At 43.0% G+C, this 27,271-nt stretch overlaps 1 protein-coding gene across 1 annotated transcript in view; it reads right to left on the bottom strand.

The window, feature by feature from the left end:
- LOC115120810 (WW domain binding protein VOPP1-like) overlaps positions 1-26,825 on the bottom strand; it is a 65,444-nt gene extending 38,619 nt beyond the window's left edge. The window contains exons 1-2 of the mRNA XM_029649789.2: positions 26,461-26,825; positions 16,065-16,123 (exon numbers count right to left, since the gene is read on the bottom strand). Of these exons, the coding sequence (XP_029505649.1) occupies positions 16,065-16,123; positions 26,461-26,511 (110 nt within the window). The 5' untranslated portion in view covers positions 26,512-26,825. The remainder of the gene's footprint in view (positions 1-16,064; positions 16,124-26,460) is intronic.
- Between the last annotated feature and the right edge of the window lie 446 nt (positions 26,826-27,271).

The following is a 27,271-nucleotide window of genomic DNA, read 5'->3' as shown; positions in this document are numbered from 1 at the left end:
GTAGATGTTATTTGTCACATACACATGGTTAGCAGATGTTATTGGTCACATACACATGGTTAGCAGATGTTATTGGTCACATACACATGGTTAGCAGATGTGATTGGTCACATACACATGGTTAGCAGATGTGATTGGTCACATACACATGGTTAGCAGATGTTATTTGTCACATACACATGGTTAGCAGATGTTATTTGTCACATACACATGGTTAGCAGATGTTATTGGTCACATACACATGGTTAGCAGATGTTATTGGTCACATACACATGGTTAGCAGATGTGATTGGTCACATACACATGGTTAGCAGATGTTATTGGTCACATACACATGGTTAGCAGATGTTATTTGTCACATACACATGGTTAGCAGATGTGATTGGTCACATACACATGGTTAGCAGATGTTATTGGTCACATACACATGGTTAGCAGATGTTATTGGTCACATACACATGGTTAGCAGATGTTATTGGTCACATACACATGGTTAGCAGATGTTATTGGTCACATACACATGGTTAGCAGATGTTATTTGTCACATACACATGGTTAGCAGATGTGATTGGTCACAGACACATGGTTAGCAGATGTTATTGGTCACATACACATGGTTAGCAGATGTGATTGGTCACATACACATGGTTAGCAGATGTTATTGGTCACATACACATGGTTAGCAGATGTTATTGGTCACATACACATGGTTAGCAGATGGTTATTGGTCACATACACATGGTTAGCAGATAGTATTGGTCACATACACACGGTTAGCAGATGTTAATGAGAGTGTAGTGAAATCCTTGTGCTTCTAGTTCCGACCATGCAGTAATATCTAACAAGTAATCTAACCTAACAATGTCACAACAACGACCTTATACACACACAAGTGTAAAGAAATTAATAAGAATATGTACATAAAAATAAATGAATGAGCGATGGCCGAACGGCATAGGCAAGATGCAGTAGATGGTATAGAGTACAGTATATACATATGAGATGACTAATGTAGGGTATGTAAAAAAATATATAAAGTGGCATTGTTTAAAGTGACTAGTGATACATTTATTACATCCAATTTTTAATGATTAATGTGGCTAGAGATTTGAGTCAGTATGTTGGCAGCAGCCACTCAATGTTAGTGATGGCTGTTTAACAGTCTGATGTCCTTGAGATAGAAGCTGTTCTTCAGTCTCTCGGTCCCAGCTTTGATGCACCTGTAATGACCTTGTCTTCTGTATGATAGCAGGGTGAACAGGCAGTGGCTCGGGTGGTTGTCGTCCTTGATTAGCTTTATGGCCTTCCTTTGACATCGGGTGGTGTAGGTGTCCTGGAGGGCAGGTAGTTTTCCCCCGGTGATGTGCTGGGCAGACCTCACTACCCTCTGGAGAGCCTTACGGTTGTGGGCGGAGCAGTTGCCTTACCAGGCGGTGAAACAGCCCGACAGGATGCTCTCAATTGTGCATCTGTAAAAGTTTGTGAGTGTTTTTGGTGACAAGCCGCATTTCTTCAACCTCCTGAGGTTGAAGAGGCGTTGCTGCGCCTTCTTCACCACGCCGTCTGTGTGGGTGAACCATTTCAGTTTGTCCGTGATGTGTACGCCGAGGAACTTAAAACTTTCCACTACTGTCCCGTTGATGTGGATAGGGGGCTGCTCCCTCTGCTGTTTCCTGAAGTCCACAATCATCTCCTTTGTTTTGTTGACATTGAGTGTGAGGTTATTTTCCTCACACCAGGGGAATAACCTCACACTCAATGTCAACAAAACAAAGGAGATGAGGGCCCTCACCTCCTCCCTGTAGGCCGTCTTGTCGTTGTTGGTAATCAAGCCTACCATTGTAGTGTTGTCTGCAAACTTGATGATTGAGTTGGAGGCGTGCATGGCCACGCAGTCATGGGTCAACAGGGAGTACAGGAGAGGGCTGAGAACGCACCCTTGTGGGGCCCCAGTGTTAAGGATCGGCGGTGTGGAGATGTTGTTGCCTACCCAGGGTCTCGAGCTTAATGACGAGTTTGGAAGGTACTATGGTGTTAAATGCTGAGCTGTAGTCGATGATCAGCATTCTTACATAGGTATTCCTCTTGTCCAGATGGGTTAGGGCAGTGTACAGTGTGATTGCGATTGCATCGTCTATGGACCTATTGGAGAGGTTAACAAATTGGAGTGGGTCTAGTGTGTCAGGTAGGGTGGAGGTGATATGGTGCTTGACTAGTCTCTCAAAGCACTTCGTGATGACAGAAGTGAGTGCTACGGGGCGATAGTCGTTTAGCTCAGTTACCTTAGCTCTCTTGGGAACAGGAACAATGGTGGCCCTCTTGAAGCATGTGGGAAAAGTCGAACGAGCACTAGATGGCGTGAGCGAGCAAGATGAAACATCAATCCGTGAGCTAACACTCGTGTAGAGAGAGAAGAAATGTGGCCGAGCGCAAATTAAACTTGTGACTGAGCGAGCAGAACTGCATTTCAGCAGTAAATAAATTTGAGGGCAGACATTTTTGTTCGCCTGAAGAAATCCTTACGACATGTAAGGGAATTACCCCCCTGTATTGGACAAAAATGAATGGGATGTCATTGGCATCGGACAAACCATATACACATCGTCCAATACCACCCAATTCGGCGTTGATTCATGCAAAGTGTATTGCAAATGCCATATGGCAATTGCCAGTTGTAACACTTTAAAAATTCAACAGGTGGCGAATCCGCTCCACCGTGGTTTTTCATATTGGATATGTAACCCAAGTCAACATCCAAAAGCAACATTTTGAAAAAATGATTTTTTTGTCAAAAACTTATCACCCCTTAAAAAAGTGCTTTCTGGACCGTTTTTCGAAATTCTTTCAATTTTTTTTGTCAATTACACATGTATAAGAACTGTAACAACATACTTTTGTCCAATTTTATTATCATAATTTTTATTTTATTTTTTTTACATGCGCATGAGGAATATGTTTTGTCCATTTTCAATATGATTTCATAGGAAGTCAAAAGTCAAAGTCAAAAGTCACTTTTTTTGGGGGCCAATAGTTGCTCCTTTCCATCGCTCCTTGTGTTGACTTCATCATGTCCATTTTGTGATGTTTTTCACTGTTGAATCATATTGCAAGTCGTGCATGCCATAAGAAATTTGACATGCTCAAAAATCCTGCAGAAATGCAAAATTGACTGGCCTGATGAACACAGGATGGCCTGGCAGTGATAGTTGTTCCTTTCCATCACTCGTTGTGTTGACTTCATCATGTCCATTTTGTGATGTTTTTTCACTGTTGAATCATATTGCAAGTGCGCGTGCATTTGCAATATGGTTCAATGGGCATTTACCATATGAAATTTGACATGCTCAAAAATGCAAAATTGACTGGCCTGATGAACACAGGATGGCCGAGCAGTGAGAGTTGTACCTTTCCATCACTCGTTGTGTTGATTTCATCATGTCCATTTGTTTATGTTTTCTCACTTTTGCAAAGTCACTGTGCATTTGCAATATGGTTCAATGGGCATGTACCATCACGAATTTGTCATGCTATAAAAATCCTGCAGGAATGCAAAATTGACTGGCCTGATGAACACAGGATGGCCTGGCAGTGATAGTTGTTCCTTTCCATCACTCGTTGTGTTGATTTCATCATGTCCATTTGTTTATGTTTTCTCACTTTTGCAAAGTCACTGTGCATTTGCAATAGGGTTCAATGGGCAGGTACCATCACGAATTTGTCATGCTATAAAAATCCTGCAGGAATGTGAAATTGACTGGCCCGATGAACTCGGGATGGCTGGGCAGTGATTCTGGTTCATCTCAATGGCTCGTTAGGGTTGATTTCAGAATGTCACTTTGGTGATGGTACCTCACTATTTAAACATATTGCAAATGGACAAGAGTCACCAGCAAGTCAACGTCCATCAGTCAATTAGATATCATTCTGACACCAAACTGATACAAACTGACACTAAACCCACTTTTTCCAACTCGTTTAGTAGCCAACTATCACATACTTCAGAGCTGGCCCAAAATTCACAACGCCTTCGTTTCAAACCATAAAAAAACCATAAAACACGTAGTTACATTCTAGCTGCGGGTCCATTTCTTATGTTACGTGTAGGCCTAGCTGAGGCAACCCCGAATCCCAAGTTTCGGCTTGACCGGTCATTTGGTGTCCGAGCAAAACCCTAATTGGTGCTGAAAATCCACTTTTTTCCATGACTTGCTACGGGGTCCTGAATGAGCTATCGGACAGAAACGTTGGGGTCTGTCTATATGGGCCGAGACGGTCGCAATGCACCTAGTCTTGCGACTCTGGGACATTTCTAAATGTCGCCATTTTCGTGATGCAAAAATGAATTGCAGTCATTGCAAATGTACGAAGCTGTTTCTCGGTCCGAGAACCGTCTAGAGCCACGTAACTCACCACGCACTATCGACCTAAGGTCTAGAACAGGATTCTAAAGTTTCGGAACTCTAGGTCTGACGGTTCTTTAAAAGTTCCAACAAGGTTTACTAATGCAGGCAGTGTGGGTCCCTACTTCCAAGCTGTGTGTGTGTGTGATTTAGTTTTCCTTTTAAATTTTATGGGACAAATGACTGATTTACAGTTCATGGGGGTTGCCTAATCACATATATGAAGTTTTGGAAAGATCTGACTTTTTTAACCCCTCGAAACAGCCCAAGAGACACCAATTATGGCACTTCCGGTTGGCACAGGAAGCTATAAGTCAACACATATCCTCACTGGGGTATGCTTTTACAGAATCCTGAGTTTTAAGTCCTTACGTTAAGAATTGACTGATTTACACAGGGTTGAATGCACTATGTCTATCAAACTGCAGGCAGGGTATGGATAAACACTTTTAGGGTGATTTTAACCACTTCCGGTTGGTCCAGGAAGCTTAGAATCAACACAGGTAGACCTCGTAGTGGCCTGATGGACTGTCATCGAAGACAGGTTCATACGACGTTCATAACCCACATAGGCTTCAGGTTGAATTTAGGGGTGCAGGCAATGTATTCCTATGGGGAGAGAAGTCCATGCAAACTCTTTGAAGTAAACACCTTCTTTTAACTATTAAGGGTTAATGCCACACGGTCAAGGTTAGGCTTGCACAGATCGGAAGGACCTTAGGGTGAGAAGCACAATTCGACCTCAGGTATGTTCCTAACGGTTCTCTCACTGTCACCCAAAAGCAAATGACGTTGTGGGGCAGGCTTCATTTTGGGCCTACTTTTCTAATGGTCGCTGCGCTTAGACCGAGCAAGCTACGGTCAAGCGGGATATCTCGTTGAACTCGGCACGGCCTAGAGATTATGTTTATGCCATTGCCTGCTCTCTGTGTCTTTGAGCACCGCACTTTTTCACTCCATCCTTGCTGTGTGTGTGTGTGAGAGAGCTTTTCTTTGACATCTGTTGGGAGAAATGACTGATTTACAGTTCATGAGGGTTACCTAGTCACACATATGAAGTTTAGGAAAGATGTGACTTTTTTAACCCTTCAAAACAGACAGTGTGACCCAATTAAAGGCACTTCCGGTTGGCACAGGAAGCTATAAGTAAACAGATGTCTTGATTGACATAGCCACTTACAGAATCCTGAGTTTTAAGTCTTTAAGTTAAGAATTGACTGATCTACGATCTACACAGGGTTGAATGTAGTCATTTTCACCTTTGAAGGTTATGTACATCAAAACACCTTTTGGGTCAATTTAACCACTTCCGGTTGCTCCAGGAAGCTTAGAATCGACACAGGTAGACCTCATAGTGGTCTGATGGACTGTCATAGAAGACAGGTTCATAAGGCATTCATAACCCACATAGGCTTCAGGTTGAATTTAGAGGTGCAGGCAATGTATTCCTATGGGGAGAGAAGTCAATGCAAACTGTTTGATGTAAACACCTTCTTTAAACTGGTAAGGGTTAATGCCACACGGTCAATGTTAGGCTTGCACGGATCGGGAGGACCTCAGGTACGTTCCTGAGGTCGAATTGTGCTTCTCACCTTAACGGTTCCTTCACTGTCACCCAAAAGCAAATGACATTGAGGGCCAGCCTTCATTTTGGGCCTACTTTTCTAATGGTCGCTGTGCTTAGATCGAGCGAGCTACGGTCAAGCGGGGCATCTTGTTGAACTCGGCACGGCCTAGAGAATATGGAAATGCCATTGTAGGCTTTGTGTGTCTTTAAGCACCGCACTTTGTCACTCCATCCTTGCTGTGTGTGTGTTTCTGTGTGTGTGTGTGTGTGAGAGAGAGCTTTTCTTTGACATCTGTTGGGAGAAATGACTGGCTTACAGTTTATGGGGGTTGCCTAATCACACATATGAAGTTTTGAAAAGATCTGACCTTTTTAACCCATGGAAACTGCCACTGTGACACCATTTAAGGCACTTCCGGTTGGCACAGGAAGCTATAAATAAACTCATATCCTGATTGGGGTATGCCTTTACAGAATCCTGAGTTTTAAGTCTTTACGTTAAGAACTGAGTTATTTACGGAGGGTTTAGTGAGTGTGTTATTTCAGAAAATCATAGAAAATCACAGAAATCTCGCAGAGCTCCGCAGCACACTTTAAAAAGATTCGTAAGAACACCCTGCAACTGGATCTGTAACCGTTGAAAAAAAAAAACCTATCCGTGAACATCACCAATCTGTCATTGTACGATTTCTCTTAAATTACGATAGATAAATGGCTGGTTCTTTTTTTATTGACACCGGAGGCTCCTTGACTTTGACGTGAAGTGGAAAAATAATTTCTCTATTTTCATTTTGGACCTTTAATCCCAGATAAATGGCCATAACTCAAAAACCGTTGAGGCCTAGTTCGGGGCCAACTGCCCATTATGCCAAATTTTCAGTTTTCGAGATAAGGCCCTGTCGTGAATCGTGATGTTTTGTCCAATAGCAATATGATTGCTTGTGCCCTCTTGTGGGATTTTCCGGGACAGCGGAAAAATGACCAAAATCTGATTATTTTTGTAAAACGGAAACCGAATGTCCGACAAAGTTAATTTGATGACTTCCCGGTAGGTCCGGCCCTGCCGCTCGGCCTGACGCCGTCCGCAAATTTTACAAACGTTTTCGGACGTCTAGTAAGGGACCGTACATTTGCAATATGGACTTTCTCACTAACCATACAGCTACTGCCGAAATGTTCCCTTAAGGTATGTCAAGTCTCAAATCACTGCACTCACAAGTATGCCACTTCCGGTTGTCTTTTGCCCCCCCCACACCAAAAGCCATTTTGCTCTCACAACTGCTTACTATAATTGCATAACGTGGAAATTCTAGCCAATGAACATAGCCTGTAGCAGTCTACTGAAACGCAATTGGTCAGGTTTTTGGACTAATCACGACTTGAATCTGTAACCGGATTTTTGACCATGGAAATGAAAAGGGACTGTGAAAGGTGAACGATGGCTGAAATAAAAGAGGTATGTTCGATAGTTTCAGTAGAGAAACTAGCTAACCAACTAGCTAGCTAATCAACTATGATTTCATGACGTACGTAGTTGTTTGGTCTTCTGTTATTAAAGCAGGATATTGATGAGGCAAGCTAGGTGTGCTAGGAAGCTAATGCTAGCTAACTATTGTTTATCTATGTAGTTTATCCAAAGCTGTTTCTATTATTGGTTAGAAAGATGGTTCTATACTGAATGTGATAGTCATTGCTAAACAATAGGGATGAAGTGGACAGTGGTCGCTCCACTAAAAGTTGTGTGATTATGATGCGGGACTTAGAGATACTTTGTGGTTTAGTACGGTACCCTGCGTCACCACTTCAATGCTCCAGACCACCACAAGGGGGAGTTAGAGCACTGATTATGCTTTTGGGTCCTACTGTGTCTCTAACTGACAATGAACGGGCGACATAAACCTACATAGAAAGTGATAATTGTGCACGACTTCAGTAATACTTACTAAAACTGCTGTTACACCAAGGCTTTTATTATTTTATTAGGATTATTTTTCTCTCACTGTAGTACTGTAGCCCACTCCCAACCGGTCAAGCTGTACAGAGCCTGGGTGGCGCAACGGTCTAAAACAGTGTCAAGCTGTGTTGCTACAGATGCTGGTTCAATAACCGTGCCGGCCTCGACTGGGAGACCCATGAGATGACTGTAGGTTTTTTGGTTTCTCTCCCTCTAAAAACATAAATAAATAACAAACAGGTTTTATACACAAATTAGTAACAATGTCTCACCCCATGTTCAAGAATGGCTAATTTTACATGATTTGAAAACAAAATAATCTCCAAAATATTTATATTTTTTAAACAAAGCGATTATTTTTTAAATTTAGAATTATATAAAAGCCCTTTTGGATATTCTCACAGATATAAAGTCAGTAAAAAAAACATCCCTTTCTCAGGACCTGTTTTTCACAGATAATTCGTAAAAATCCAAATAACTTCACAGATCTTCATTGTAAAGGGATTAAAACATACATGTATGCTCATTTAGGTTTCTCTTAAAGCGCCAATCAGCAGTTGAAACAAAAGCGTTCTCCTAGCTCGTTTCGTAAAAATCTGAGGGACGTGGCTGGAGAAAATGTAACCATTCAAATTCATAGACAGCTATAGATGCAAGGACTGACCATCGTGCCTCCTAAAACCCCATTGGGAGGAGACAACCCAAGGTTCCTCGCCGAAGACCTCCAAATGGGTTTTAAGAAGTATGCGAGAGGAAGTGAGGAGTTGAGCAGAGATGCATTGGGACAGGGCTCATGTCATTGTTTTAGGTGGAATCGGATGTTGAATGATACATTTATTCTGTTGGCACTTCTATTTTTACTCTTGTGCTCTTTCCACAGATGGCTCTGGCTTGCTGATAACATCTGATCAGATGAGACTCTGTGCGTGATTTGACTCCTCTATTACTGAATCTATTTAATAAAACTTCCCATGTAAAATGATAAACAAGACAATGTAGACTATGGTAGCTCCCAATCAGACAATCACTATAATATTTAGTTAAATCTGTTTTCCCGCAGTGCAATGTTTGGTGAATGTATGTGCAATGTTTGGTGATTGCATGGTGTTTTGATCCTCAGTCCTCCTTTTGAATGCTGTGTATACTGATTAAGTTCTAAAACAACCATCAGAGTCCATCCTCACCTCCTCCATCACTGCAACGGATTGTCTGGGCTGCTTAGAGGGTCCTGCAAGACTCCAGGGCAAGGAAGCGGGCTGGAAAGATAGTGGCCGACCCCTTCCACACCCTCTTCCAAAGACTCCCCTCTCGCAAACTGTTCAGGTCAAGCGTGACCAAAACCTCCCACCACCTGAACAGTTTTTTTCCCTGGTATCTCTGTATATTCAAACTGCTATAGATAAAATGCAATTGTGTTCGTTGTCCGTAGAGTATGGCTGCCTCAATGTTGAGGTCCGGGGTTGGCATGGTTACACGTGGTATGCGGTTGTGAGGCCGCAACATTGGAGGCGGCTTATGGTAGAGAAATTAACATTCAATCATATGGCAACAGCTCTGCTGGACTTTCCTGCAGTCAGCATGCCAATTGCAAAACTTGAGACATCTGTGGCATTGTGTTGTGTGACAAAACTGCACATTTGAAAGTGGCCTTTTATTGTTCCCAGCATAAGATGCAACTGTGTAATGATCATCTCTGGCAGAGGAGTGCACCGAAAGGGCACTCTCGTGTGACTCGGCCGAATATCGAACTCCCAAATCTCTGTGCAGACAATGACCACAAGGGCACTGAGTTGGTACACTACATCTACACTCAAAAGTATGCATGGTTACACATTGTATGCGGTGGTCCATACAGAAATGGTTCGTCGAGACTTTAGCATACTACAGTCATCAGCATTTCCAAAATAAAACACTGTAATAAATAACGGAAGAATATCTTCACTTTTCCTTATGCAAAACCATAGACTGAGCTGTGATGGACATTTTTATCATGTGAAGAGGCAGCCTTGAAAATGTTAATCTTGTCTTAGTGTCATAAATAATCTTTGATTCCTGCCTGTGCTTGGTAAAGGCATGGAAGGGGGGCGGGGGAGGACATGACCTCCTCCTTAGGACCATCTGGCAGAACGCCCAGAATATGTTCTATAAGATAGGAAATGGTGCCAGACATGCCGGAACCAACCCTATGTAACGTGTCAGTAACCAGTTTATAAAGGATCATTTCCCATCTGACCTAAATTGACGAGACACGCCCAGACCAGGCCCTTACTGTGAGCTGCCTAGGAGGAGACATCCGCAAACAACTGAGGGACGGCAACTCATTTCAGTAAGTCAAATTAAATGAATCAAAAAGTATAAACATTGAAAAGAGAATTACCCAATAAAACATTAAAATGCTATTAACATTAAAATACTAGAACCAAATCAAGTAATAGCACGAAGTGAATGTGGATGTGAGTGTAGTGAATGTGAAAGTTGTGTGAGTGTGGACTTACTGAGTGACTGTGTGAAAGTGTGTGTGTTATAGAGTCAATTGCATTTATGGCTATGTAAGCTATTGATACTATGGATGCTGTAGGGACTGTCGCTATAGGGACCATAGATGCTATAGGGACTGTGATGCTCAGGGACTATAGATACTGTAGAGACTATGACGGCTGTAGAGACTGTAGAGGAATCGCGGCGTTGATACATATGACAGAAAAAGGGCTACAGCTAGTCTTAGTTAAATAAAATAAATACATTATTAGAGACAAGACACGTTGCCATGCCCCGCTGACAGCTGTTTGTAGGCATTTATAAGAGAAATGTCTACGTGGTCTGTAGCCATTGATAATAGCAAAGGTGCTATTCAAAGATTCTATATGTATCGTGAAGATCCATAAGGTGCATAGGAAGTAACGACATGAGAATCGTTGAAGATGCACATGGGGTAATATGGGAGATTACCAAGTATATGTGGGAATAGTACTAAGTGAATGTGGATGTGAAAGTTGTGTGATATGACATATTAAACTGATTCAAATTTGGATATTAAGCTGATTCAAATTTAGATATGACGTACTGAGTGAATGAGGACTATCAGGGGACTATCTCCAGTGTGAATGTGGAGTGAATGGGAGTTGAGTTGTCCAGTTCTGTATAAGCAGAGCCCCCCCCATCTATAATGTTATCCAGGGGTTCCGTCCACCACCACCCATTTTAGTCTGGGAGAACTACTAATAATATGAGTGTTATTGAATACAGGGTGTTTTTTATATATATATATATATATATATATATATATATACACATATATAGGAAGTAGCAGTTTATAGGCATTTTTGAATTGTCTATGTGGTCTGGAACCACTGTCTCTGGGAGGATATAACTGTTGAAGATACACACTGTGCATAGATGCACATGGAGTGGATGTGGCTGTGAATACCTAAGTATAGTTAAATAAAAGAAAATAATGAATACCCCAACCAGCTCTACATATGTGTGAGCTGAGTTATGACTTTATACACCCTGCTATATTGAGGATAAAGAGTTAGCTGTCTAACAGACTCCCATTGTGGACCCATATAGCCGCTCCAGCAGACTCGCATTCTGAAAAAAAAAAACTCAGCCTCACCTGTATTCTTCATGCCCCTCTCTGAGGCACACCTGCTGTGTAACCAAAAACTAGGTTCACTTTGTTGCCTCCCGCTGCTGCCTTTGGACAGATATTATTCAGAATAGGCCCACTCCTTCAGTACATTGATAAGAGAAACGAGAGAGTGAGATGAAGTGATTTACGAGCTGGTGCGGCCCGAGCCAAGGTCCTCTAATCATGAAACCCTGGATTTTACCCTAACACAAATGTTTCATCTGAATGAGGGAAGGCAGGAAGGAGAGAAGGAGGGAAGGAAGAAGGGCGAGCGAGAGCGACAGAGGGGGAGAAAAGGAGACAGAAGAGCAAGAGGGAGGGAGGGGAAAGCAGAACTAATGTTGAATCAGAGACCAGAATCACACTGATGTGACAGTACCATCAGCGGACGGTGGCCACTTGCAGGGACTGTATGTTGTAATAATGTCTCCAGTAAACATGTGAGAGACATGGCAACACACCTACTATAAAAACACTGATTGCTTGAGAGAAGAAGCAGCGATTTGGGTATCTGCAAAAGTCACACACACACACACACACACACACACAAAATTTGCCGACGAGCAATTTCCCTGACAGTGGGAGAGAAAGGACAGTGATCGGGACATTAGGGTTGATATCAGGGAGCCGCCATATCATCCTCTGAACGTTCACAACGAAAGGTTAGGGCTGCAGTAGGGCTGAGCAATGGACCAGGCACGTGTGTGTATACGAAGGTGTGAGAGTGATTGGGAACGGGATCAGTGTCAGACCAACACTTCTGCCTTTGCTCCTCTCCAACTGATGGCCACGTTTTCCTCAAATGCCTCAAAAAGCCCTTCATTGCGTTACCACTGTACATAACCCAGCCGCATTCTATCCGCCACTTCATCATTCGCTGCCACGGCTATGGCGCGGTACGTCCCCGAACATCACACTCGGCGTGGCTGGAGGCATTAAATCCAGATGGGTAGAATGATTAGCGCTACGGCGGGGTGGATGCAAATGCAAATCCAACACTTATTCCAGGCCTCAGAAATGCGCTGCGCTATCTATAATTGGTTCCTGCTCAGTGAACTCTTGCCTGGCCCCTTAGGGAGAACCTGAATCTTTTTAAACCCCCAAGCACAAAGCTCTGGCGTTTGGCTGTGGGCGAGGGGAATCCCTTCTGGAGCATGCAGTCAGAGGCCTGTGCATTAATCAGGAGCCCCTGATGATCTGCCCTCTAACCAGGGCTGGGACTTTAAGACCACCCCCTCCACCCATAGACACCATTGGACAGCAAAGAACTTGGAGGTATGATCTGATTCACCCACTGTGTCCTCATGTAAAGACTGAACACCGGTGCTGCCAGTAGACATAGTACTCTGGTCTGTATATGATGGGTTGTGTAGTTTCACTCTGATAGCACAGCAGCTACATACATACTATTTTTTTTATTTTTTTTAAGGATTGTGATCATTTTTGACAGTACAGCTGGAAACAGAGAGGGAGACAGTAGGGGCATAGACAGAGGGTGGCATATGTGGTCCACAGTCAGGAGCTTAAAGGCAAGAGGAAGAGGACAAATGTTAATTTCTTCCATTACCTACATGACATATCTCTTCAGAGGCGCACACTCATCCCATTACCTACATGACATATCTCTTCAGAGGTGCACACTCATCCCATTACCTACATGACATATCTCTTCAGAGGTGCACACTCATCCCATTACCTACATGACATATCTCTTCAGAGGCGCACACTCATCCCATTACCTACATGACATATCTCTTCAGAGGCGCACACTCATCCCATTACCTACATGACATATCTCTTCAGAGGTGCACACTCATCCCATTACCTACATGACATATCTCTTCAGAGGTGCACACTCATCCCATTACCTACATGACATATCACTTCAGAGGCGCACACTCATCCCATTACCTACATGTCATATCTCTTCAGAGGTGCACACTCATCCCATTACCTACATGACATCTCTCGTCAGAGGTGCACACTCATCCCATTACCTACATGACATGTCTCTTCAGAGGTGCACACTCATCCCATTACCTACATTACATCTCTCTTCAGAGGCGCACACTCATCCCATTACCTACATGTCATATCTCTTCAGAGGTGCACACTCGTCCCATTACCTACATGTCATATCTCTTCAGAGGTGCACACTCATCCCATTACCTACATGACATATCTCTTCAGAGGTGCACACTCATCCCATTACCTACATGACATGTCTCTTCAGAGGTGCACACTCATCCCATTACCTACATGACATATCTCTTCAGAGGTGCACACTCATCCCATTACCTACAGGACATATCTCTTCAGAGGTGCACACTCATTCCATTACATCTCTCTTCAGAGGCACACACTCATCCCATTACCTACAGGACATCTCTCTTCAGAGGTGCACACTCATTCCAGGCGCACACTCTCATTTTATTGAACAATGGCCGACACCGGTAGTTACCAGCGAGGGGGAATGGATGTAACTTTTTTGGGGCGAACAAATTCACATAGAAAATATATATAGTTATAACAGTAGAGGTGTGTGGGAAAAATCATTGGGGAAGCCAAGTTTCCAACCCCCCCCCAAAAGCCACATTACAATGTGTGTTGTGACAATCGCATTGTTTGCTCGCTAAGCTGTTAACTCATATGCCTTGCGACCGTGACAAAACGACTGTGGCAGAATACATTGAAACACACCTGTTTTTAATCACAAAACCGGATAGCAACCTCTGTCCAGTCAAGTCCACAAAGCATATTGCATGTACATTAACAGACAAGTTACATGAATTACAGCATGGAAAAGCAAGTTAATGTTTCCGACATTTTCGGACGACTAAACCGCTATTAATTTAGAACCACTGAGAGTTTACCGCCAAGTCGTAAAAGAAAAATAGGAGCTGCCTCCACTATTTTAACATCTAAATCACCTCTGCTTATTCTAATACAGTGACAACTAAAAGATGCCAAAAACAAATGTAGTTCAAATCAACATAAGCTAAACATGTGTCTGTCCATGGTTCTGATTTCTGTGTGCGTGCGTGCGTATTCATAGGCAACATTAGCTAGTTAACATTAGCCTTTTACATCTAGCTACATATTGAACTTAACATCCTCTCAGACCAGGGGCCCAACAATGTATGAATTAATGGTTGGATCAGAATCTCCGTTATAATCATTAGCCAGTATGGAGAATTATGAAGAAAAAAAACAAGTTAAAATCCCTATCTCCATCATGGCTAATTTAAGGCCAATTTTAGCTACCCACCAGAGGACAACACAACGAGATGGAACAAGTCAAGTGACGCCAAATCCAAGCTGGCTTCGCTTGACACTGTTTTTCGCTCCAGGACCATTTTACAGTTGAGCTCGCTCAGTTTAGCTCAACACTGAATGGCACATTTATTATAAAAAATTTTAAAAAATCAAGGGAGTCCAGATGCTTGCTGGCTACACTTGCCTTCAATGCTACAGGCAGGAAAATGTCACTCGTTCAGACCAGACAGATGGGCTACATGTAGAAAGAGGGGGGCGCTATTCCCATTCGCTCGGATGCTTTCTCCTGTGAGCTACATTCAGCCTCTTGCGACATGAAGGAAAATTATGAAACAGATGAAAGATACATAATTACATTTTTTTTTTTGGGGGGGGGGGGCCTGGCTTCCCTTGGCATCCTTGAATACACACCACTGCGTTATAGATCTGTCATTTTAATTGAAAGCAAGTCTAAGAGCATTAGATCTGTTCTATGTTCCGTATTTCTATATTTCCCATTTTTAAGTTTAGTTTTTTGGGACTTTTATTTTGTTTTGTACACCAGCTTCTAACAGCTGAAAATACAATATTTTTTGCTTATATTTCAGAGGTTTAGATGGTACAATGATTTTCACACACACACGCACATGCACACACATACACACACACACACACACACATGCGTGCACACGCACGCACGCACACTAAATTGTAAAGTGTTTTATCTGTAACGTCTTTGTCGTTACAGTATGTGTGTCAGACCCCAGTAAGACTAGCGGTCTCCATTGGCGTCGGCTAACGGGGATCCTAATAAATCAAAATCAAAACCAACACTTGTGCTTGTTTTGTCACATAAACTGAAACTAGGCAAACTATTAAGAGTTTTAACAACCAGGAAAAATGGCAGAGCGATTTCTGCATAGTACAGCATTAACCGGAGGAGATGGGGTCTGAATTAAAGGCCCACGGTCAGAGGGAAGGGAAACGCAAGATTGCTTAGACTGCGACATTAACAGGTGAAATGGCCACAGTCTCACACATATGTATGGAAAGCCTTGACAAAAGACATTTGTGTTGACTCAGATTAGATGGATTGCCTCAGACACTATGGTTCCTCTGAATAGAAATGTTAAATCAAACAAAATGACTGTTATTCATAAGACCCCACCATTTGGCGGTATGTAGCTTGTTACCGATCACAATATGATAAAATCGGCCATGTACAGTACAATACATATTGTGACAGATGGTACTTACATAAAGTAGATGGGGTATCCGCCTTCAAAATACCAGCAGTACTTTTTGGCCTCTATGCACTGCAAGAGGGAGAGGAAGAAAGTAAGTCCATGCTCTTTACATAATGAAATAAAACAAATAGTCCCTCCTGCCCCACCCACAGTGAATACTATGACCAGACATTGGACAGACCATCTCTCCCACAGTGCAGACTGTATGACCTGACATCGGCTTCAAGCCTACATTTACTAAGTCTCGTTATTTCAGGCGTCAACCAGGTTGTTTAATAACCGCCATTCGCCGTCAAGTTAGCGCTAGACGAATCGGCATATGCTCTGGGCTTCACTGTTGAAGAGATTATTTTCTCCACCTACAGAGAATTGGATAAGAATTTGAGACAGTCTTGCGATAAAGAGCGTACCAACAAACCATTTCAGAGCGGCATGCCATCTGCCTGCATCCCATTACGCCAGGATTCGTTCATCCCGGGCAGGAGTTGTTTCTTAATCAATACGCCTTGCGGCAACCCTACGCAGCTGCCTCCAACCGCACTCTATCAAAATGCTGACTGAGGCAGTCTCTGTAAAGCGTAAGGCATATTTCAGTTTTATAGCCCTCATAAGATGTGCTTTGTAGCTTAGTAGTGCGCTCTCCATCCTTTCTACACAAAGCAAGGAGCGATAAAAAAAAAATATAGGCAAGATGAGGAAAAGGAGGATCTGTCCTGGGAGTGTTATGCACAAGGCCAGGCATAACCTCCATGGCTTTATGCGCAAGTAATGCTTTTCATTGAAAAATTAGGCACCATGTTGAAGCTTTGAAAGATAAATGAAACCGCTCTGTTCACATATGAAAAACACGTTGGTTATAATACAGCACTGAAACTGGTATGCTTTGCAGTGTCAAGATGATCCGTTTGCGAATGAACAACCTTTATGGGTTTGTTAACCCATGCAAATATTCTTGCTGTTTTAAATCATACATACAGCTTCTCTGGCAGCCCTGGCTTTATGCAACACACAATACAGTCCTGCGCAAAGCCTCACTGCCGACTCAGTGATATGACAGATGTAGTGTAAACAGCATAGTGGATCATACAGTGTTGTCTAAATAAAAACAAAAGGATGCCCCTTTGCTCTTCAATGTAACTGAAATCCACTGGCCTCCAACATAAAGGCTATAAAGTCAGACCTGGGCTGCATCTTAGTAGTCTGTGGCTGGCTCAGAATAGGTGACCATGATGCCCTACTGCTCTCACCTGCCCAGTTGTGGAAAAAAGTCAGACTATTGAGGTGCACCCACATACATCTCTCAACGAGGTGAGGGATTAACTATAGAAGACATTGAAGCCTGGCTCATCTTTGGAGAGCTGTGGGTGGAGAGGCTTTTATATAGAAGTGAAAATGGCCGCCAAAGGACTGGCCGGATGGATGGCAGACTGAGGTGACATTTCATCCCAGGAGCATCCAGGAATCCCCTTTGTGGTTTGTGCCATGTGTTTTTCCCCCACAATGTGTGGCCACTGAGCGCACAACGGATGTGGGTTCTACCCAATGAGTTATACCCACACACACGATGAGTGACAAGGGGCTCTGTTTTGGAGCCACCGTGCCTCCCTTTTGGTACACCCCACCACACATTTGTTTTTGCCATGTTTATTCTATTAGACACCTTAATGCACATATGTTTTATTATGAGCCAATATAGTCCTTGAAACATTTAATTAAAACATTTTACATTTTAAATACTGTAGGATTCCATTCATTCCTATGGAAGACTGCTTCTTCTGAGGAGTGGTGGCTTCAAAGCCTCTCATTGGCCAATACATAGTGTCGGCAATACAGGGTTTATACACACACACACACACACACACACACAAAAAAAAATACAAACGCAATTTCAACAATTTTACTGAGTTACAGCTCATAAGAAAATCAGTCAATTTAAATGAATTAAATAGGCCCTAATCTATGGATTTCACATGACTGGGAATACAGATATGCATCTGTTGGTCACAGATACCTTAAACAAGGTAAGGGTGTGGATCAGAATACCAGTCAGTATCTGGTGTGACCACCATTTGCCTCATGTAGCTGGACACATCTCCTTCACATAGAGTTGATCAGGCTGTTGATTGTGACATGTGGAATGTTGACCCACTCCTCTTCAATGGCTGTGCGAAGCTCAGGGAACTGGAACACATTGATCCAGAGCATCCTAAACATGCTCAATGGGAGACATGTCTGGCGTGTATGCAGGCCATGGAAGAACTGGGACATTTTCAGCTTCCAGGAATTGTGTAAAGATCCTTGCGACATGGGGCCTTGCATTATCATGCTGAAACATGATTTGAAGGCAGTGGATGAATGGCACAACAATGGCCCTCAGGATCTCGTCATGGTACCTCTATGCATCGAAATTGCCGTCAATAAAATGCAATTGTGTTCGATGTCCATAGCTTATGCCTGCCCATACCATCACCTCACCACTGGTCACTGTTCAAAACGTTGCCATCAGCAAACCGCTTGCCCACACTACACCATACACACTGTCTGCCAACTGCCCGGTACAGTTGAAACCAGGACTTATCTGTGAATAGCACACTTCTCCAGCGTGCCAGTGGCCATCGAAGGTGAGCATTTGCCCACTGAACTGCAGTCAGGTCAAGACCCTGGTGATGACGACGAACACGCCCATGAGCTTCCTTTAAGACGGTTTGACAATTTGTTCAGAAATGATTTGGTTGTGCAAATCCCACAGTTTCATCAGCTGGTATCATCAGATGGTCCCACAGTTTCATCAGTTTGTACGGGCAGCTGGTATCATCAGATGGTCCCACAGTTTCATCCGTTTGTATGGGCAGCTGGTATCATCAGATGGTCCCACAGTTTCATCCGTTTGTAAGGGCAGCTGGTATCATCAGATGGTCCCACAGTTTCATCCGTTTGTACGGGCAGCTGGTATCATCAGATGGTCCCACAGTTTCATCCGTTTGTATGGGCAACTGGTATCATCAGATGGTCCCACAGGTGAAGAAGGTGGACGTGGAGGTCCTGGGCTGGCATGGTTATACGTGGTCTTCGGTTGCGAGACCGGGTTGGACATACATACCAAATTCTCTAAAACGACATTGGATGCGGCTTACGGTAGAGAAATTACCATTCAATTATCTGGAAACAGCTCCAGTGGACATTCCTGCAGTCAGCATGCCAATTGCACGCTCCCTCAAAACATCTATAGCATTGTGTTGAGTGACAGAACTAGACATTTTAGTGGCATTTTATTGTCCCCAGCACAAGGTGCACCTGTGTAATGATCATGCTGTTTAATCATCTTCTTGATCTGCCACACCTGTCAGGCGGATGGATTATCTTGGCAAAGGAAAAATGCTCACTAACAGGGATATTATTTCGAAGTAAACAGCTGGAGGCAGGGCTTTCTCCTATAGAGCTCCGTTTTTATGGAATGGTCTGCCTACCCATGTGAGAGACGCAGACTCGGTCTCAACCTTTAAGTCTTTACTGAAGACTCATCTCTTCAGTGGGTCGGTCATATGATTGAGTGTAGTCTGGCCCAGGAGTGTGAAGGTGAACGGAAAGGCTTTGGAGCAATGAACCCCCCTTGCTGTCTCTGCCTGGCCGGTTCCCCTCTCTCCACTGGGATTCTCTGCCTCCAACCCTATTACAGGGGCTGAGTCACTGGCTTACTGGTGCTCTTCCATGCCATCCCTGGGAAGGATGCGTCACTTGAGTGGGTTGTGTCACTGACGTGATCTTCCTGTCTGGGTTGCCGCCCCCCCCCCCCGGGTTGTGCCGTGGCGGAGATCTTGGGCTATACTCGGCCTTGTCTCAGGATGGTACGTTGGTGGTTGATGATATCCCTCTAGTGGTGTGGGGGCTGTGCTTTGGCAAAGTGGGTGGGGTTATATCCTTCCTGTTTGGCCCTGTCCGGGGGTATCATCGGATGGGGCCACAGTGTCTCCTGACCCCTCCTGTCTCAGCCTCCAGTATTTATGCTGCAGTATTTTGTGTCGGAGGGCTAGGGTCAGTTTGTCATATCTGGAGTACTTCTCCTGTCTTATCCGGTGTCCTTTGTGAATTTAAGTATGCTCTCTCTAATTCTCTCTTTCTCTCTCTCAGAGGACCTGAGCCCTCAGACCATGCCTCAGGATTACCTGGCATGATGACTCCTTGCTGCTATGGAACCCTGACCTGTTCACCGGACGTGCTACCTGTCCCAGACCTGCTGTTTTCAACTCTCTAGAGACAGCAGGAACGGTAGAGATAGTCTTAATGATCGGCTATGAAAAGCCAACTGACATTTACTCCTGAGGTGCTGACTTGCTGCACCCTCGACAACTACTGTGATTATTATTATTTGACCCTGCTGGTCATTTATAAACATTTGAACATCTTGGCCATGTTCTGTTATAATCTCCACCCGGCACAGCCAGAAGAGGACTGGCCACCCCTCTAGGTTTCTTCCTAGGTTTTGGCCTTTCTAAGGAGTTTTTCCTAGCCACCGTGCTTCTACACCTGCATTTCTTGCTGTTTGGGGTTTTAGGCTGGGTTTCTGTACAGCACTTTGAGATATCAGCTGATGTACGAAGGGCTATATAAATACATTTGATTTGAAATTGAATTTGATATAAACAAATTCGTGCTCAAAACTTGATCGAACACTACACTAACCCACACTACACATCCCTACCCAAGCTTAAGGTGCTTAAAGTACTTGAATTTGGCACTCTCAAATATGTTTATGAAAAATATTAGAAAATTAATTTCCAGGCAGACAACCAAGTTCCATTTGGGCTGGGCGGTATACCGTATTTGATGATGCAGGTGACCGGTTTGGGTTTTACTTTACATTTATACCTGTATTTGAATGTTTGGTTTGTTAAATGTGATACACCATGTGTAATGTCAATATTTATTGTTTACTTCGCTACTTGAGTCATCGCTCTCCACTCTTTCTCTCCGTGACACTTTCCACAAAGACCTAGCCACGCCCCCTGTTACTCAAGGAGCACATTTGATGCTCCTCAACCACGACAATGCTGTTTTCACTTTGCTTCGTAATATAAATCCACTAGCGTTCTATAATGGCACTATTAGTTTGTTTTTCTTACATCAGCTAGGTTTGTCTTTTCTTAGCATGTTGCCCTAAATCTTGTGAGATGCTAATTGTTAGCCGCTAATGCTAATAGCTAGCTAGCTCATAAAATGTACTGAGTAAGAGCAAATGTAGCAAGCTAATACTGCCTGATAAAGCAGTGATGGCTTCGACCTAAAATCAGCATGTTGGTTGTGCAACAGTATCTTTTAAATCAAAGAGGAATATGCAAAGCAAGAATATGTTAGCTACATGAAAATGAGAAAACATGCAATGTAGTCTAAGCTTATAGGGTCCCCCAGGAAACACTTATCAACACTTTAGTTCCTACCCTGTCACAATAACTCCTCCCCTGGCATTTTAATTCATTGTATTCTCAAACACTGTATTCAAAGTGCCCACTATTATATTCTAACTATAGAATTAGAATAGTCATTATATTTCCATGATTCCAACATAACATTTGGTTCAAAATAAGTCCTATATTATGTGCCCATATCGTGCAGCCCTACGTGGCAGTGTGGACATTATCTCTACTGAGCAGTGGTGTAAAGTACCTAAGTAAAATTACTTTCAAGTACTACAAAAGTATTGAAAGTATTTTTACTTAAGTCATATTTTTTTGGTATCTGTACTTTACTATTTTATTTTTGACAACTATTACTTCACTACATTCCTAAATAAAATACTGTACTTTTTACTCCATACATTTTCCCTGACACCTAAAAGTAGTCGTTACATTTTTAATGCTTAGCAGGGTAGGAAAATGTTCCAATTCACCAAGAGAACATCCCTGGTCATCCCTACTGCCTCTGATCTGGAGGACTCACTAAACAGAGAACATCCCTGGTCATCCTTACTGCCTCTGATCTGGAATACTCACTAAACAGAGAACATCCCTGGTCATCCTTACTGCCTCTGATCTGGAATACTCACTAAACAGAGAACATCCCTGGTCATCCTTACTGCCTCTGATCTGGAATACTCACTAAACACACACGCTTTGTTTGTAAATTGTCTTGAGTGTTGGAGTGTTCCCCTGGTTATCCGTAAATAAAAATAAACAAGAAAATGGTGCCATCTGGTTTGATTAATAAGGAATTTGAAATGATTTACACTCTTGATACTTAAGTACATTTGAACAATTACATTTAATTTTGGTTGGCCATATTGCCCAGCCCTAGCCAGGCGGGTACAGAACTGACTGATTAGGCGCCGCCAAACGTCAATTCGATACCTAAAATGCAAATGGCGAATCAATCCTACCTTTTGTGCGTAAGGAACATTTTCAGGATCTTTTATTTCAGCTCATAAAACATGGGACAAACACTTTACGTGTTGCGTAGATCACTGGTTCTACCGCTTAACGACTCTAGGATGTTTCCTAGCTCTCACCACCAGAGAAGGGGGACAGTCAATGAAGGTTGGGAATAGGGCCATACAATTGAGCATTTGGAAGGGGTTGGCTGTTGGGAAGAATGGACAATACGGGGACTCCCTGGCAGCGAAGCCCTGGCAGGAAGAGGGCCGCCATGGTTGGAACAAACTGCCTGTTTGTGGGACCAAACTCCCGACTGTGGCACTGCCAAACAGCAGGGTCCACAGCTATGTAGTAGCTCAGGAGCTGAGAACCCCCCCCCCCCCCCCCCCCAGATACCCAGGCCAACCACAAAGACCACAACACTCCCACTGCACACGCTTAGTTAAAGTAGGGGAGTTTGCAAGTATGTTAAATTATCCCTCTAATGTATTATCTGAAGACCTGCCAGAGCGTCAGTTGCTTGGTCGGCTGTTGGTTGTCCCCTTTCGGCTACAGAGACAAGACGAGCGAGTGACCGTTTAAACAACAGCAAACTGCGGCATCCTGCTTGGTTTAATCCCAGATGGGCGGGGATTTTGGGAGGACACGTGTTATTGGTTTAGGAGTAGAACTGGCTATTTTTTATTCAGCCTCAGCCATTTGAAGCCTTGATAAAGTGATAAAACTACTCCAGAGATTTTATTAACTCACAGTTGACGCAGGCCATCGGACAGTTTTACGGCTGGTTTAATGTAAAGTGAAGTGGAGAAATCCATCAAAAATAGGATCGCAAAGCTAATTTACATCCAAAAGGATATAGGATTGCTACATTATTTTAAAACTGCTGCATTAATCCGAACCAGTCATTCATTAGTCATATCATGTCACTGTACTGTAACCTGGGTCATAAATCATAGACAATGGAGGTAGAGTCATAATGTGAAGACTACTATTACATTTACTAGATTATAAAAATGGTCAAGTTGATGAGATACTGTTTGGCTCACTACAACCAAACCTCATGGTTGTGCTTAGTTTGTGATAATAATAATAATGGTGGCAGTTCTGGGAGGCTTCTATTAAAGTACAAGCCCTTTGTAATGACATTTCTACAAAATAAACTACTTAAATATAATAGACCGCAATTTGGTAATCACAGAAAATAAACAACCACGTACCCATGGCGATGACGAATAAGATCTACATTTTAAAATGTGGCCAAGCATGACCTAGCCCAGACCGACCAAGCCCAGACCGAACCCCTCTTTGCTGTCATACTGCCAACAAAACAACTCGTCAACCAAATGGGTAAGTAAACATAAAACAAAGCTGTCCCTCCACGTTTCAAGACATTGACCAAGCAGAGACATCTCTAATGCATTCGACCATTGAGGTTTTCCCCCATGGATAGTAGAGTCCTCATGTGATTGAGAGACTATTCAAAGAGCAGAAGATAGTTTGGTAGTGTGACAGTGGAAGCTAGCTGAAGCGGTGGTGATAACCCAGAATGTATCCTAATACCTTTAGTCAGTATAGAACTACAGTACAAGATGAGGTACAATCCCCTCAAGGAACACCCATTGTTGAAATAAGATCTGGTGGGGTCTCCTCCCTCTAATGCCATTCTGGTAGTCGAGTTGTGAAGATATAGAGTAGCGCCTATCTATTGGAATCCAAAGTAACAAAGAGCCCAATACTGTAGGCTATGCTTTTTTTGGCTATAAGATACAAACGTCATACTGGACACATCAAAACATGTACACTTGATTTCTGCTGAGTCAAAAGCTCACAAAACCATAATAGCGCCGCCTTCTACAAAGAGGAGCCTGTGAAAAAGACAGTCCACACTAAAGCTTATATCCAGCTTCCTCCCAGTCACAGAGCTGCTATCTTAATGCCAGAGAGTGTTAGGGAAGTTAATGCAGCCCCACCCTGGCAGGGTGGGGGGGGGCAGTGACCTTCCTGCATGGAGAGGCTGACTCGTCTCATAGGGTCGCTGAACCGCAAACCCTCCAATCTCCACAGAACCTGACACCTCGAGCACCACAGAAGCTTCTGGTCTCATTCCTACCGGGGAGCTTTCCACTGCCATAGTGAGCTGGCCAGGCGAGGTTCATCTCAAAACTAACCTGCCACTTTAAAAATCTATAGCCAGTCCCCCCACATCAACTGATATGCCTTTCCAACTAAGCACCCAAAGACATTTGACAATTGAGTTGAGCACACCAATTCTGGATTCATGACCAAGCAAAGCTTAGTTATTACAGCCTGCACCTAAACTGTTTCCCCTACAGCCTGCACCTAGACTGTTTCCCCAACAGCCTGCACCTAGACTGTTTCCCTACAGCCTGCACCTAGACTGTTTCCCTACAGCCTGCACCTAGACTGTTTCCCCTACAGCCTGCACCTAGACTGTTTCCCTACAGCCTGCACGTAGACTGTTTTCCCTACAGCCTGCACCTAGACTGTTTCCCCTACAGCCTGCACGTAGACTGTTTTCCCTACAGCCTGCACCTAGACTGTTTCCCTACAGCCTGCACCTAGACTGTTTCCCGTACAGCCTGCACCTAGACTGTTTCCCCTACAGCCTGCACCTAGACTGTTTCCCCTACAGCCTGCACCTAGACTTTTTCCCCTACAGCCTGCACCTAGACTGTTTCCCCTACAGCCTGCACCTAGACTTTTTCCCCTACTTGACTTACTCACTTTATTCAATAAAAAAAAGACAGTATTTCAATTCCAGCGGTAATCATACATTTCTTATGCTGCGATCTTACACTTCTTGTGAAGTAGGTTGGTGGTTGGTGAAAGTAGATCGGCAGACATGGTATAACTTAGATATTGCTTGAACTTCAGCGTGAGTCAACGTTAGTGTCAATTTGCCTGCGTGCTAAACGGTCTGTTATTGACTAAGCATGGATTAACCTTGTACATTAGTTACTTTAATAACATAACTGAAATTACATATTACAGGGCATGAGCATGAGCATCCACGGGATGCTGCTCCCGAGTGGCGCAGCGGTCTAAGGCACTGCACCTCATTGCTAGAGGCCTCACTACAGACCCTGGTTCGATCCCTCGTGATCGGCGCACAATCGGCCCAGCATCGTCCGGGTTAGGGGAGGCTTTGGCCAAGGTAGGCCGTCATTGTAAATAAGAATTTGTTCTTAACTGACTTGGCTAGTTAAATAAAAGGTTAAATAAAAAATAGGAGCCAAGTACATTGGACAGCATGATATCCTGCACAGAGTAAGGTTCAACTGATTTAGCATAATTGAAAAGATAAAAATATCTTGTGTAATGAAAATGGACTTGACAGAAACCAAAACAGTCTTGTTGCAGTGTTATGATAGTCCAAGCACAGAGGTTTTCCTAGGGCATGGCTTGATTAGAAACCATTTAGAATTGTTCATTTTTGAAAAATATATATATTTTAAAGTAGTGAAATTGGCAAAAAAAAGTCCAACAATCTTTTAGATTGTGATGTTCAGTGTTTCAAGGGGGCAATTCCACATGTATGTTTCTCATACAAATGTGTGGCTCGTGAATGAGTTAGTAAGTCTGTCTCCAAATGTTAATAAAGAAGAGAGATATTGAAAGGGCCATGATAAAGTTAGGAACCCAGACAGTATCACTTACGGTTGTACAGAAATAAAAAAATAATTTCCTTGTAACCATTTTCGCACTCGATTTGGTCAATATTACCTACATGAAGAGTTCCGTCTTGTTACGGAGGAATGGACAGAAAGACAAAGGGTTAGCCAAATTGCATCATACTGTAGCCTACACTGTATATCATCTGATGGGGGCAGATGCTTCGTTCTTTGAAAATATTGTTAAATATATCCACCATGACAAATTAACAGTAAAGCATCATTCACGTCATAATATTTTCTTTACCAACATAATTAAAATTCTAATTTGATCAAAAAGGTACAGCGTAATCCCATAAACGCCCGTTATATAGTTGGCAATAGCCGATGTTGTCTAAGGGCTGCTCACCTCTAAAAATATCAAAAACGTCAGGACTATCCCAGGGAGTAGATTCTTCATCTCTCCTTGCCGAATTTCAAACTCCGTTTTGAATGAAAAGATGAACAAAGACTTTTTCACAATGTCGATTTCATTCCACAACAAAACGTTCAGCAGCTTCCCCGCATCACACAAAGCATACGACCGACGAGCCTCCGCGTAACCCAGCTGTCAATGCGGGATAGGAGCAGTGACAGCGCCAATGTTAGCTCGAGTTCCTGTTGGTCTAGTGGCATTGTTTCCGCGATTAGATCATATCATTTTGAAGCAAAACTGCTCCAAAGAAAGATAAAAAAAAACAAGGTAGTCAATGGCATTATGCAGGCTATCCTAACAGCTGCATTACATTAGGATTTACGGTAATCGACGCCCCTTTTCGCTAACAAAACAGCCCGGAAGATACTCCTGTTTAGGTAAATCAAATAAGGTGAATCAAAAGGTTGTCTAATCCTGTCCCTCCCCATAATGCAATTGAGGAATTATTGGTTCTGAAAATGTGAAATATGATAACTGGAATATGTATAATCACAGAGGGAGTGAAGACACCTCATGATCGTATATGCAATGAGATTCTCTGACATTTCATCTAGGTGCAGTAGCCTATTATAAACTCGGCAACAACAACAAAAATTGTCCCTTTTTCAGGACCCTGTCTTTCAAAGATAATTCGTAAAAATCCAAATCACTTCACAGATCTTCATTGTAAAGGGTTTAAACACTGTTTCCCATGCTTGTTCAATTACATTACATTACATTTAAGTCATTTAGCAGACGCTCTTAT

This window comes from Oncorhynchus nerka, linkage group LG22 (genome assembly GCF_034236695.1).
Source record: "Oncorhynchus nerka isolate Pitt River linkage group LG22, Oner_Uvic_2.0, whole genome shotgun sequence".
In the NCBI taxonomy this organism is placed as follows: Eukaryota; Metazoa; Chordata; class Actinopteri; order Salmoniformes; family Salmonidae; genus Oncorhynchus; species Oncorhynchus nerka.
This window is presented reverse-complemented; position numbering and strand designations above follow the sequence as displayed.